The 13,864-nt window shown below is 33.0% G+C and overlaps 3 protein-coding genes across 6 annotated transcripts in view; 2 read left to right on the forward strand and 1 right to left on the reverse strand.

Moving 5' to 3' along the window:
* LOC130629944 (uncharacterized) overlaps nucleotides 1-13,864 on the forward strand; it is a 65,974-nt gene that overhangs the window by 3,151 nt on the left and 48,959 nt on the right. For all 4 annotated transcript variants that reach the window (XM_057443332.1, XM_057443331.1, XM_057443329.1 and 1 more), the window contains 2 exons: nucleotides 10,271-10,490; nucleotides 10,666-10,755. In XM_057443332.1, the coding sequence (XP_057299315.1) occupies nucleotides 10,271-10,490; nucleotides 10,666-10,755 (310 nt within the window). The remainder of the gene's footprint in view (nucleotides 1-10,270; nucleotides 10,491-10,665; nucleotides 10,756-13,864) is intronic.
* Nucleotides 4,585-6,723, forward strand: LOC130629945 (uncharacterized). The gene is made up of 2 exons (XM_057443334.1): nucleotides 4,585-5,382; nucleotides 5,456-6,723. Exons 1-2 carry the CDS (start codon nucleotides 4,694-4,696, stop codon nucleotides 5,895-5,897), a joined length of 1,131 nt encoding a protein of 376 aa, XP_057299317.1. The 5' UTR covers nucleotides 4,585-4,693; the 3' UTR covers nucleotides 5,898-6,723.
* On the reverse strand, nucleotides 6,640-7,711 carry LOC130629946 (uncharacterized). The gene is made up of 3 exons (XM_057443335.1): nucleotides 7,345-7,711; nucleotides 7,176-7,205; nucleotides 6,640-6,992 (listed from the first exon to the last, which is right to left on the reverse strand). The coding sequence occupies exons 1-3, from the start codon at nucleotides 7,694-7,696 to the stop codon at nucleotides 6,772-6,774; spliced, it is 603 nt and encodes a 200-aa protein (XP_057299318.1). The 5' UTR covers nucleotides 7,697-7,711; the 3' UTR covers nucleotides 6,640-6,771.

A 13,864-nucleotide genomic window follows, 5' to 3' on the forward strand; every position in this document is an offset into this window, starting at 1 on the left:
TAAGCATGATTCTGAAACTGAATTCATAGTTTCTATGCACCCTCTACACCCAAGACTCTTTCCATTGGTGACGTGTAAATAGAAAGATCTAAGGTCATTAATTCTTTAGCCTTCTCTGTGTCAGGTATTTTTGCTGAACTTCTTTTGAATTAGAAAACAATTTGATAAGTCGAAATCCACCAGTGCACACACACACTAAGAACATTTGTTATCAGCTCTAATACAGGGACGACATTTGGACGGGACTTTCACATATCATGCACATAAAAAATTTTCCTAATGTTTCTGCCGCACTAGTCCTACATTCACTCTCAAAATCGGTAGCAGTTTTACGTAGAGCATAATTAGAACAACCTGGTGATGACTTACCACAAAGTAAATGAACTGTCATTCTTAATTCTTTGAAAGGGGGGGATGTATTTCCATTAGACCACCACAGATATCCTAAAAACAATTCTGATGCTTAACAGGAACTTTAATTGATAAAACATTGCTTCGATATCTCCAATTATTGCTATTTTCTCCTGCCGAAATCTTGTAAAAACACCGATTATTTGATTTGTAAGGTCAGGACCCTGCAACAAAGTTTCAATTGAGGATTTACCGTGATAAGTTGCACTACAATCAAACACCAGTTAAAGTTTCTTTTGTTTTTTAGGGTGATAAACACGATGATGTGATTCCACATATGATTTGGTGTTTCCTCTTTGTTCAAATCATTTACTTCCACAGCATATTCTTTTTTGGTCATGAAGTCTACGTAATGTGCATTCATATTTTTGTTTCTCTCCAGCTTCCTCTTTAAATACATGCTCCTTTGAATAGCTTGTTTACGGTTGTTTTGCATTATAACGTTTTCATCAGGAAATAGTAAACGTAGCTGATAATTCCCATCAACTCTTTCTACTTCGGATTCCATTTTATCGAGAAACTTTCTTTCTAACTCTAAGAAGGCCTTGCTTAACTGAGAGGAAGACTCATATTTAGTAGATGGTTGCTCACAAAAATCATGATGGCATATAGATAACATTAACTGCTTCATGCAATCATCCTTAAACTCCCTTTTAATATTAAAATAATAGCTGACTAAAGTTGGTTGGTCTGACCCTTTGACAGCTACCAAACCACATGTTGTAAAAAATTTAAATTTTTACTTGAGGCGATTGGCCCGGCAACACACCATCCAAGGCTTGACTGATATGAACCAGCTATTCTACTGCTTATAACTTTCACAGGCTCTAACGCTGCTCGGCAATTATTAACAAACAAATAGAGATATTTTTGTCATTTTTCGCAAGGTGACCATGTATGTCATCGAGATAACTCCACTTCTTAATTCTCCTTGGAGTTTCTACATCATACGAGTCTACAAGAAGCTCTCTACTACTATGAGTACAAGAAAGACTCACTGAACTGTGTGCCTTTATCGTCTAAATTTCCGTATCATAGTTTTACTTCGTTAAAATATTTGATGTTCTACCCACAACCTGAAAATGGTTCTTTTCGAGTTGAAGGGAGAAAGGCAACTTTGTTTTTTGGGGTTTACCCTCTTCTGCACATTCACATTGAAAAAGAAATAATATTTTTTTCGTCGTAGATGACCCAGACCTTGTTTTTAAGGTCGTTTAATAGCTGGTTATATTCTTTTCTTTGCTTCGCGTTTTTGACAGTTTATCTTGCAATTGGCAGTGAATAGTATAAAGCGTCTTCAGCCAAAAGTAAAACTAACAGTATGGTACCAAATAGTATTATTTTTCCGATTCTCAACTTTTGTAGCTAGTCGATTAGGACAAGTTCACCTTATCCTCTAGACAAAGCATGTTGTGCTACAAATTCTACAAAAAGATGATGTATAGCTTGACTATAAAAATAATGTCATTGTTTAAGAACCGTCCTCCCAGCACTGTACATAATAAAAGAATACAATACCATTCCTAGAGATTTTATTTTCTTTTTGGTATGAGAGCTGGCATGAGTTAGTCGATTCTTTGAGGGGATACATGTTTGTGTTGCGTTGTGTTTAATTTAGTATTATTACTTTTGTTTAAGAAATAATTTCATAACTTTTCAATGTTGTGGTTGTTGAAGAGTTTATTACACAAGAATAAATTTATTAAAAATGTTATTTTAAAATTTATACATCCGACATATTTTAAAAATTTCTGTAGCTTTAAATAAATAAAGACCAGCTAGGTGTATAAGACAGGTATAAAAATTTCTTTCTCCCGTATCCTTATTTTTTCTACACCTTTTTCTACATTTTTTCCGTACCTTTTAAAACCTCCTTGGTTTTATGTATAAAGTTTTTTTTCCTATATCTCCACAATATGGAGTTGAAAGGATGTGCGGAACTTTTTGTTCATTCGTATTTTTCAAACAATAGGCATTTGTATATTTTGAAAGATTCTTAGGTAACATCTTCTGCTGCATAAAAAGGCTGTTGAAAGAATAATGTAAAACTATTTCCGCATACCGCATCATGGCTGCATGATTTTCTAAACATGTCTAAAGAAAAAGAAAAATGCTATTAAAAGTTGAAAGGAGTATTATAAAGATGTTATGCGCTATCTTGGTTGTTATTAACCTTTCTTCAAAAATTACGTCATTTTTCTGCATAAATTTACAAGGGCGTAGCACTGGAACTATATCCGGCGGACAATTAATTATTCATGACGTGTTTAAAGAAGGATTGCTGAAATGGGATATTTTTGGTAAAATATATTAGTATACACGTTTATTTAGTTTCTTAATTTTCCCACTAAAATAAAGGTTTCTTATATAATAAATAGCTAGTTCTAAAAGTTTGAATAGAATTTTCCTGATTGGTGACTCTCTTTCTTTTGCACGCATTGATCACACTAATCTAGAAACTGTTGTCGTATGACTTTCTTTCGGCAGCTCCCCTCCTTTTATTCAATGTTGATACGTTTATAGATGAGGGTTCTTTAGTCACTGCATCCAAAATTTCATCCAAAACAATTTGGACTTCTTTTTCAACTGGTTTTGTTTCGGTGAAACTTGCAGTCCTGATTTTTTTACCATTCCAATTTTTATCGATTGAAACCACCATTTTACACTAGGCTTTGTGCATAGTTAATCCGGCTTTGGTTTTGAAGTGTTTTTGGCAAATACATGAATAAATACCACGCCTTTCTTCCGTAAACGAAGGTCCAGAGAGTTGAACACTATTACCACGATGTTCAACGTTTTTTGTAAGCCTAAACTTGCTTCATTGCACTAAAAATTATCTGTTTCGAATGCAGTATGTAACAAACTGCCCGACGATTGTCAAAACAAGACAAAAACAAACATTTGAAAGAATTCGAATTCTATGTGATGGAATGTTCGAAAGTTCACATGTCTGCAGTACAAATGCAATGACCTTGTAAATTGAGTGTGTGTTTTATTGATGGTTTACTGTGGTGTGTATTATTCCCATTGGGAACTTAGGTACAAAAAACGTAATAAAACTACTTACTTACTAGTGATGATTGTAACATCCTTAATTAATTGTAAGAATTAATTAGAAACAAGTTATTTATGTCAGAAATAGAATGTAGTAGTAAAAATTTTTGAAGATTCCACATGTACGTTTCTTATAAACATGTTTCTTATAAAAGAACGTGTAAAAAGGTATATAATCGTATAACGGAAAAAAATATGGATATATGGTCTGAAAGAAACTCGTAGTATTATTTGAAAAATATTTTAAAAATTTTAAAAGGGGTACTCCACCCTAGAGCGTAATAAAAGTTCTTACCTTCTCCACAGGGCTTCTCTGTTGTCTGTTTTTGCATCTTCAGCATATCTCAGCCCACACCATTCAACCTTATTTCTGCAGCACTTTACCACTTTTTAAACATGCTTTATGAGAGCAACATATTAAAGGCTTGCAAAAAAGAAAAGTTTGACGATAAAAAAACAGCTTTGAAACGGGACTGGCCAAATGTAATAAGATAACAAAGTGATATTTTATCGAAAACTATCGAAAAAATGGTTTGAACGCAGTGTTTTGAATTTGATTAAAGCATAACAACTTTTGTTTACCTCGTCATGTTACGTTAATGCGTGTTTTTTCTCCAACAATGTGTTTGCGGATAACGTTATTTTGCTGCAATAGTAATAAATTTAGGGGCCGTTCACATGGAGGCGGGCTGGCTCGGTTAGGCGGGGTGATTTTCATATGAAGTTTTTTACATCTCGGCCAACCGGGATGAAAAAGTTGTTTACATTTCACGAAAGATTCATAAACAATTTAGACAAAAGAATTTATTTCGAACTTTAAATAATTGATGAGATTTTTTTTTAAATCTATTGTTAATTTCATCTCGCCTAGGCGGGCTGGCTCACCTGTCATATGAACACCTTTTTATTTTTCTATGTGTTTCTTAAGAACAAGGAGATCCTATGGCGAGCCTGAGGGGACAAAATTAAAAAAACTCAAAAAATAAACAAAAAAACTTTTTTCCAAGAAAAAAACATTTTTGATATTAAAATATATTAAAAAATACGAAAAAAAATTTTTTTTCGCTATTTTTTTTCTTTTTAGTTGAAAAAAATTATTACTTTTTTCAAAAAATGTTTTTTTCTTTTTTTGTGGCACCTGTCAATCAATCAATCAAAATTTCGACAAGTATGACTGTTCGGCATTTTATTTAAAATTCCGCGCAAAAATGAAGATGTTAGAAAAACAATGATGGCGGTATATGTTCCACATGTTACAGCTGCAATTACGTTTCTAAATGGTTTAGAAAGAAACAGGTTTTTCCCCTTGAATGAAATCGGGCAGGAAATTTACAACATTCAGTTTGACGAAATTATATGGAATTTAGCATCAATATACTTAGAGTACTTACAAGTGCCTGATATAAGTGATCGTATACCAGAAGTTATTAGGTCACTACAAAATTCTTATGAAGAACTAGTGAAACATCGTTGTCGAGGTGGTGATAAAAGCAATGCTTACATTAGTCCTAGAGCTGTGACTGGTGAGGTTGGCAGACCAAAGTATGAAGTGCCAAAGGAACAAGTCATTAGCTTGAAAAAGATCGGATATCAATGGAAGGACATTGCTCAAATGCTTGGTATTAGTATCAAAACATTCCGTCGTCGTCGTAAAGAATTTGATTTACCTTTTGGAGAAGCAGAATATTCAGACATAACTGATCAACAACTCGATGAAATAGTTCGAGAAGTGCTTTTGATACTCCCAAATTGCGGCGAAAGAATAGTAATAGGTGCAATTACCAGCAAACATATTAAGGTAAAAAGAGAAAGATTGCAACAATCAATCATGAGGGTAGACGCGTTGAGCAGGGTGATGAGACGAAGGAATTGTATACAAAGAAGAAGATACAATGTGAAATCTCCAAATTCGCTGTGGTAAGTAAGTTTCCCTAATTAACAAACGGTGTTTGCGTTATGCCCATATCCATTTCTTAAAATATTCTTTTAGGCATATGGATGGTCATCATAAGTTAATTAGATGGCGCATTGTGTTTCACGGATGTATAGATGGTTATTCAAGATTAGTAACATTTCTCAGATGTAATTCAAATAACAGAAGCACTACCGTATTGGATCTATTTCTGGAAGCCATCAATAAATACAATGTCCCTAGGAGAATTCGCACTGACCACGGTACAGAAAATATTGAAGTGGCACGATGGATGCTGGGACACTTTGGTGTGGCCAGTAAGCCTGTCATAACTGGACTATCAGTGCATAATCAAAGAATCGAAAGGCTTTGGCGCGACTTAGTCATACAGGTGGTTGATTATTTTAAAGGCATTTTTTATTTCATGGAGCAGCAAGAAATGTTAGACCCCGTAAATGATGTAGATTTGTACGCATTGCATAGCGTGTTTTTGCCTAGAATTAATCGTGCTTGCAAGTAATTTGTGAAGCAGTGGAATAATCATCCTTTATCAACTGAAGGCAATAGAACGCCGTATCAGCTGTGGACTCAAGGCATGTATATGAACTGGCATTCTTCTGATAACGGTTTGAGACAGATAATGGAGAAAAATAAAAACATTGGTACACATGGAGTTGAACTTGACGGTCCAGCTCCTTTAATAGATTCGATCAACAACGTAAATGTTCCTGAGATAGCTCTGAATTTACCAGACAATTTTATGCAAAATATTGACCCACTTTCTGAAGACCACAATCACGGAATAAACTTGTACATTCAAACTCGTGAATTATTGGTACATGCGCTATGATAAGCTGATGTACGGTCGAATAACAAACAAACGATTTTAAGCTCTCGCGATGGAACATAAGGGTCAAAAAATTAATTCGGTTGGTGGGTTGGCGTTTATTTGGCACTTGATAGTAGGAGTATGTAAAGTTAAAAAGTTGTTAATTTTTAACAGAGACAAAAATGTATTTAAGTGTATCAAAGAAATACTTTAATCAAAAGTTCACATTTACTCGTATTAAATAACAAAAACTTTAGTAATCACTAAGAAAACATAGTATCCTACACATATATTTTTCACTAACGTAAAAAACTTTCAAGCCTTTTATTGTTATTAGCATTATGAAAATTAGTTAAGTCAATAAGTCTCCTTTTTATATAACGAAAAGTAAAGAAAAACTGCAGAAATGCAAAATAAAACATAATGTCAACATATAATATAACAATCTTTTTATATAATATATAATAATCTTACATAATAATCTTTTTAAACTTCCAGGTTTGTATAACTTTGGACGTTTTAGGACGGCAAAAAGAAAAAAACCATGTATATATATATTACAAACTCACAAACGTCCAAAACCCTGTCCTTGTAATCGTAAGGTAGCATCAATTGCCTTTTTGAAATCGTTATATGCATCATGACAAATTGGAATCGAAAGTATCGAAAGACACGTATCTGCATCAGGCAATGGTTTACCTCTCCTGTTGAACTTTAGAGTAACGCCATTTTCTAAAGGAACTGGCGAAGAGCAACAAAATACTAATAGGTCTTTTGTTGTGATAGCTAAAATAAAAAGAAGCTGCAAATTTTACACCCATAAGAAATACATCAACTTGCAAACAATATTAAAAATACAAATTATAGTCCTATAAAAAATTGGAAAAATCTTCTAGAAAGTAAAAATGTAAAGTAGAATGATGACAGATATTTTAGTAACTTAAAAAAAAATATACAAAATAGAAATACCTTCATCAACTGTATCTTCATTGCCGTTTGCTGAAAGACACAAAATATTACACAAAATGTTATAAAATTTGTAGATACAAAAATAACATTTTTACAAAGTGGATTGCCATTCTAACATTGGAAACAATGATTTTATATATACTGCAGCAAATTTAAAATAATTATATACCTAATGACATAACATAGTCTTTAAAAAACACCAGTGCTTTCTCTTCTGCCTCCTTTATCGCCTTAGGTAACTTAAATTGATTGTAAAGATCTTCAGGCTGAATCACAACGTCAGATGTGGATTGAAATACATCTTTCCAAATGCTTCGATTGTTTTTTAGCACACTGATAAGGGAGATGGTTTCAAAACCTTCTCGTAGTTGCTCTGTTTCTTCATGTCTTATTTTAAAGATGCAATATATAGTTAACAGATACAAAGCTGTGTCCTTGGTCTTAGTTGTAAGCAGGGAATGCCCAAATCCAGCAGCTTTAAGTTCACACTGTAAGAAATCATTACTTTGATATGCAAACATTTTTTTGTCATCATTACATGATCGTATCTGAAAAAAACACGAAAATTTATAAATTTAACATTCTCATCTAAAAATTCATGACATAAAACATTATAAAAAGTCAAATAATAATAAGTTAGAATCAATAGTACTGAATATATACTATAACCACCTGCTGTATTATGTGTCGTAAGTCAAAATCTGGAAAATCTTGATCTGTTACAACATAATATGCTTCTGCAATATCATTAGTAATCAAAAAATGGACATATGCAGGAGATAAACCAATAACTGGTCCTCCGTTATGTAGAATGCTATGTGCAATAATTTTTCCAGCATAGAGATATAACTCACTGTCCAAGTGGCATTCATTGTGAACAGGAACTTTATGATTTATATCTCCCTCAAACAATTGAATGCTTTCTTCTCCACGTATCAATCGATCAAGTAATATGTAAAAATATTCCCTTTTTGGACCATCTGCATCCATGCCTTCTTCTCCATTTTCGAAGGTTACTTCTGGGAAGTAAGATATGTCAATTTGACCACGTTTATGTTGAATTAAAGTGGTTTTTAAATATGTATCTGACCTGTTGATTAAAATTTTTTGTTTGTTCCCTGTTGCCGCATGAATTGTACGAATATTAACCAAATTCTTCATCACAAATTCTGTACTGCAGCCAAGTTTTTTTTCTGATTGTTCAAACACAAGATCCTTTGATGAACTTTGAGATGATGACTCAATTTGGCCTGTCGAAGTATAGTTATTTACATCTTTAATTAATCCAAATGCTGGCGTTTCTAATAATCCATCGTCACTGTCAGATTCAACCTTTTTTTCCTCTTCATAGCAATTGATGAATGCACTAAAATAACTTTTAGTTATGTCAATTAAAGACTTGATATATATGCACCCGTTTATACCAGGAGAAGACAAATGCTTTAAAACTTTTCCATTTATGTTATTTATGCCTGAAGGAATCATTAATTTTTTATGTACAGGTTTCATAAATGAAAATTGATTCTTGCTTGGAAGTTTATCTTGGAACTTTTCAAAAATCGTTTCTCTGATTTCCTCCTCCTGAGCTTCAAGTAAAACTTCGAAGGCATTAACAATAAATCTTGATGATTGTAAATGTTCCTTCAATTCACCTTTCGGTATAACTTTAATCTTTGGTGAAGGAATTAACACAAGATCTTTCATGAATGTTGCAGATTTCCTTCGCTTAGAAGTATTATTATAATAGCTGTTACCCATACCAGCTATTTCGGGAAAAATATATATTGTAGTCATTGTAACTTGGTTTTTAGCTAGATTGTTACTAGCTATATAAGTCACAAAACCAAAAAACTGAAAGTGGTTTGTGAAACAAAATAACGTAGCTTCTTACCATTTTTCTCTTGTCTATTTGGACGGAAGAGTAAATGTACAGCTTCTTCAACATTGTTTGATTCGCTGTTCTGCTCGGGCTTCTTTTTGTGCTGTTCCAAAGCACGAACAAGGTTGCTGAGGCCTTCAAGTGCAGAGCTCATGTTGTTTTCTTTCTGCGCCATTTTAGGAGTGCCACAGGAGGGCGAACAAAGTAATAATTTGCAGAACAGGTTACGCTGTCGAACAAAAATGATTGATTGATAGAGCCTGACCGTCGGACAAAAATGTTCTCCAACTGTTTTTCATTTTTTTTCAAAAAAATGAACAATAAAATAAATCAAATTGTTTTTATATCTTTTTGTTTATTCGTTGTTGTTTTTTCATTATTATTTCTTAAAAATTTCAAAAAATAAGTATTTTCTTCAAAAAAACTGTTTTTTTACAAAAATATTCTTTTTTCAAATAACAAAATATTTTTTTAATTTTGTCCCCTTAGGCGCGCCATAAGATCCCGCTTGACCGAGATCTCGGTACAAACAAGCAAGATCTCGGCAAGGCGGGCTGGTTATCATATGAACACACTTTTATTTTATCATATGTTTCTTAATAGCAACGAGATCCCGCTCAGCCGAGCCAGCCCGCCTTCGTATGAACAGCTCCTTAGCTGCAAAACCTTGCAACCAAATTTTGTTACATGTGCCTGAAAAATGTTAATCATGACTTAAGATATTTATCGCGTCTTAAGATATATATTTCAGTCATCGAAAGAAAAATCTTACAATTATTAAAACAAATAGTCAGAAGTAAAATCATCATAAAAAATGTTATTTGGCCCTGTTTTGTGTCACGAATATAGAACAGCTTTAGGAGCAATATTGTCGAAAATGTATAAATTTTAAAATTTCAGTTAACTGGTCATGATTGGGTCATCTCTTGTCGGCCATAAAGTTGAAAAAATGGACTTTAGACTTTTAAGGATCAAATAGATCCGAGATAAATACTTCCATCCAAGCAAGTATAGAAATTTAATAGTAATTTTAATGTTTTAAAACTGGAGGATGGTTTGGAAACGAATAATTATATTCACCTTAAATGTTATTATATTACAGTTGAAACTGGTTGGATCTTTAGTTTCATAAAAAGATATTTTTAATACAAATTCTATACATAATGCCTTGTTATAATAACCGAAGTCATTTTATCATTTTCAATATTTGTTTTAGAATTCCAATCTACGTTCCACCAAGAATGCACATTAAAATTTGGTTTAAAATGGTTAAGATGCGATGTCGACTCATTTGTAACTAAGTTGGAGTCTTTTGAACGTATTCATACAGGTTATAAAGAAGACGAAATCACAAAGTTTATAAAAACTGTGAAGGACTTCAAAGACATGTTTTGCTGTGATAATCCAAGTTCGGCAAGTAATGTACACGAGGAAAGGTAAGAAGCAAGAAAGTTGAAAATTGATTTAAAAAAATCATTTTTGACCTCGTGCTCTTTAAGCTTCTATCTTATTTTTAATTTTCATTTAATGCGTGTTTTTTCTTCCGTAGTCAGAACTGAAGATGGATTAATGCGTAAATTGCCTTTGCACATATCTATTTCTTATTTTTAGAGTTATTATTTCTTCTAATACTGAAGGCACTCAAAGAGACGATAACAAAACTGCAGAACTGAAGAATTTATTAGCTGAAAGAGAAAAAGAGTTAGTTATATATTTCTCTGCGCGACATCGTTTGCATAGTTTTTATAAAATTTTCTACATATAATTTGTATAATTTGTGTGTGTTGAAAAAGAGTAGCAATAGGTGAATAGATTTTGGTGTGAAACGCGATTTTTTAATCACTAATGTTTTCGTTCATTTACCTGGCAGGTGGTTTTATTAACAAAATAAATTCTGGTTTGTTTCGGTTTTGCGTTGTTCACAGCAAATATTTAACCTATTAAATATGGGGCAAAATTTTGGTTATACACTTAAACCAAATGACTTAATGTGACAACATTCTGATGGAGGTAATATCTGGGATGGACAGTGCAGTCATTAAAATGTTTAAAAATGGGATTACGTATTAAGTTTAAATGGGAACTCCAGTGAAAGACCCATTTTTTCCTTTTCTCTTTTACACGTAGTCAGAAAAGCATAAGGAACCAAAAACAACTAACTTCACTTGTTTTCCTCTTTTAAAATTATTGAACTAGCGTTCGCATATTCAATTCTTTTCTTGTGGAAAAACAGACAGGCGCGACTTCATTTAAGACTAGACCCGATAATAAATAATGACGTCTCATCGTGCAAAAAGTTCAAGCGAGCGCAGAGAACGTTCATGTTAAGACCTCTGGCTTACATTAAATCGCTTATTGAATATACTTTACGTTTAAATCTTTAAAAAGTGGTTAGTTGTTTTCCGTTTGGATGTACCAACCAATCAGAGAAGTGTAAAGAAGTTAGTTTTCACAGAATCCCTTCTGTGAAAAAGAAAGAACTCAGACAAAAATGGCTCAACAAAATACTTCGTGCAGATGATCTACCAAGCGATCAAAGTTTTTATATTTGTTCGTCGCACTTCACAGATATCTTAAAAAGATCTTTAGGTAATAAACTTTCCTAAAATATTGCCAATTCGTAAAAAAGCCATTTTAGTTAGTCAATTTCATTTCATTATTTGTATTTATATCCACACAACACAACCAAATAACGTTTTGTACATTTTTTTATTAAATAAAAGAATATTATACCAATTTCCAATGCAAACACCGATAAAAAAAAATATCTAGTTGACAGGTTTTTTTTTTGTAGCGCTCGTCAGTTTCTATTCTTTGATTTTCAAAAAAGAGGCTTTTTGTTGCAAGGACCTGACGGATATTTTCAGTTGGTATATGTGCCCATTTTATTAGCATCATTTAATCGGCGCTACTTCTATCTTTTTAACAGTTTGGGCAGAACTTACTGGTATCAAAAGAAAGAGACAGCTGACCGAGGACGTTATTCCAACAATTTTTTCTTTCAGTAAGCCTGAAATTTCAAGAAAATCGACATAAAAAAGATTGGAAAATTTCGCTAAAAAACAAATGTGTTTTTAAAATTTATGCTATTGCCAAAATATGAGTTGTGCCTGCGTTATTTCTTAGAAGTTATTCTGATCATATTTTAATAATTTCATTGGTTAAGAAACAAGGCGTTGTGCAATAGTCGAAACGGTAGAAAAATCGGTTGGTCCCAATACTTTTACCAGGTCTGTTAGAACACAATGTGATCCCTTAGAGGCAATTCATCTTAAAAATGTTGAGATACAACCAACGAAGGATGTTTTAAAAGTGAAATTCACGCTCCGGCACGGATGCACGATGTAAGACTACTAAAACCGACCTATCCTTTTCACCGCAAGCTGACGTGACATTCTTGCTGAATGAAAATATGGAAAGTGATCATCATATTGTCTCTGGTGATGAATGCCCTTCTGATGATTCTTTATACTCACCGCAATTACAAATTCCCATCGACGACAAATAAAAATAACAGCGAAGAAGAGTCTTTTGACACTGCTGAATGTAACATAGGGCTCAAAAGCGACGCACAATATCGTGTTTTCTTGTCTTGTCTAAAAACGTGCATAACTCGTGTGGTGAAACGTGGGACTCTTATCAATGTAAATAGTATTTGTCCAAATAAACATGTTTTCAAGTCTCAACCTATCGTAAATGGAAGAGCTGCAGGGAACTTATTACTTTCTGCAGCCATATTTTATTCTGGAAACACATACGCCCGCATTGCTGAAATGATGAGTATGTTGAGGCTTCAGTTTATCTCTAAGTCCACCTTCTATGATATTTAAAGGTCTGTTCATTTCCAAAATTAAACACTTTTTATAGAAAATATCGAAACCATATTTATTAATACAGGGCTTTTGGGCCCTGTGTTACATTCAGCAGTGTCACAAGACTCTTCTTCGCTGTTATTTTCATCATAATTGTCGTCGATGTGAATTTGTAATTGTGGTGAGTATAAAGAATCATCAGAAGGGCATTCATCACCAGAGATGCCATTAAATCAATCAGAACAAGATTTGAAACGTGACTTTTTTATTTTTTTTATTTTATTTAACTTTCTTTAAATGAAACGTATTTTTCATCTTCTGCCGGGTACTTTCTGCCAATACCCCATACTACACAAGAAGAATTCACTCTTCTCACCCCTTTTCCCAATCGGCAGTTTATCTACCAAGTGAACTGTTTATAACCAGCGTAACGGTAAGATCTATATAGAAAAATAAGGGAGGCATTATTGTCAGTTTTTCCCTTTTTTCTCTCAGACAAAAGAAGGGCTTGGGAACGAGGTTGAACTACATACTCATTTTTTAGATCTAAAGTGTCTCCTCTCTATTCATGCAATGCAGACAACGCAGTTTCTAAAATAGCTTTTGTCAAAACAACCACTTGAAAATCAGCACCTTCTGTAACGCATTTATGACCTATGGTAATGAAAAGAGTGACTTTTATTTATACTACAATATTTATACCTTCGTTTTACCAACTTTTCATTTCGACACGAACATTATTCGGATCTTTCGATCACGCATTTCAATGGTTCTCCATCACTGAGAAAATTCAACATTACATAAGATTTGTTGGCATTAGTGTGCATGCGGAGGAATTATATTGCTGAACCGTGAAATAAAAATAAATTTGGCTTGTGAAGTAAGAAAGAAGTGATGGAAGATTATTTTACCAAAGCAAAAGATAAAGTTTTTTGATGAAAAGAATGTAAAAGAAAAGCGATGAAATATTTTTTTTTAAAAAAAATTATATTTGCTGT

This window comes from Hydractinia symbiolongicarpus, chromosome 2 (genome assembly GCF_029227915.1).
Source record: "Hydractinia symbiolongicarpus strain clone_291-10 chromosome 2, HSymV2.1, whole genome shotgun sequence".
Lineage (NCBI taxonomy): Eukaryota > Metazoa > Cnidaria > Hydrozoa > Anthoathecata > Hydractiniidae > Hydractinia > Hydractinia symbiolongicarpus.

Excerpts from the sequence above, each read along its gene's own strand:
- LOC130629945 (XM_057443334.1), top strand. The coding sequence starts at position 4,694 with ATGATGGCGGTATATGTTCCACATGTTACAGCTGCAATTACGTTTCTA. Across the intron at positions 5,383-5,455 it reads AAATCTCCAAATTCGCTGTG|GCATATGGATGGTCATCATA; the intron begins GTAAGTAAGTTT and ends ATATTCTTTTAG.
- LOC130629946 (XM_057443335.1), bottom strand. The coding sequence starts at position 7,696 with ATGTTTGCATATCAAAGTAATGATTTCTTACAGTGTGAACTTAAAGCT. Across the intron at positions 7,206-7,344 it reads AGACTATGTTATGTCATTAG|CAAACGGCAATGAAGATACA; the intron begins GTATATAATTAT and ends TGTGTCTTTCAG. Across the intron at positions 6,993-7,175 it reads TGAAGATACAGTTGATGAAG|CTATCACAACAAAAGACCTA; the intron begins GTATTTCTATTT and ends TTTTTATTTTAG.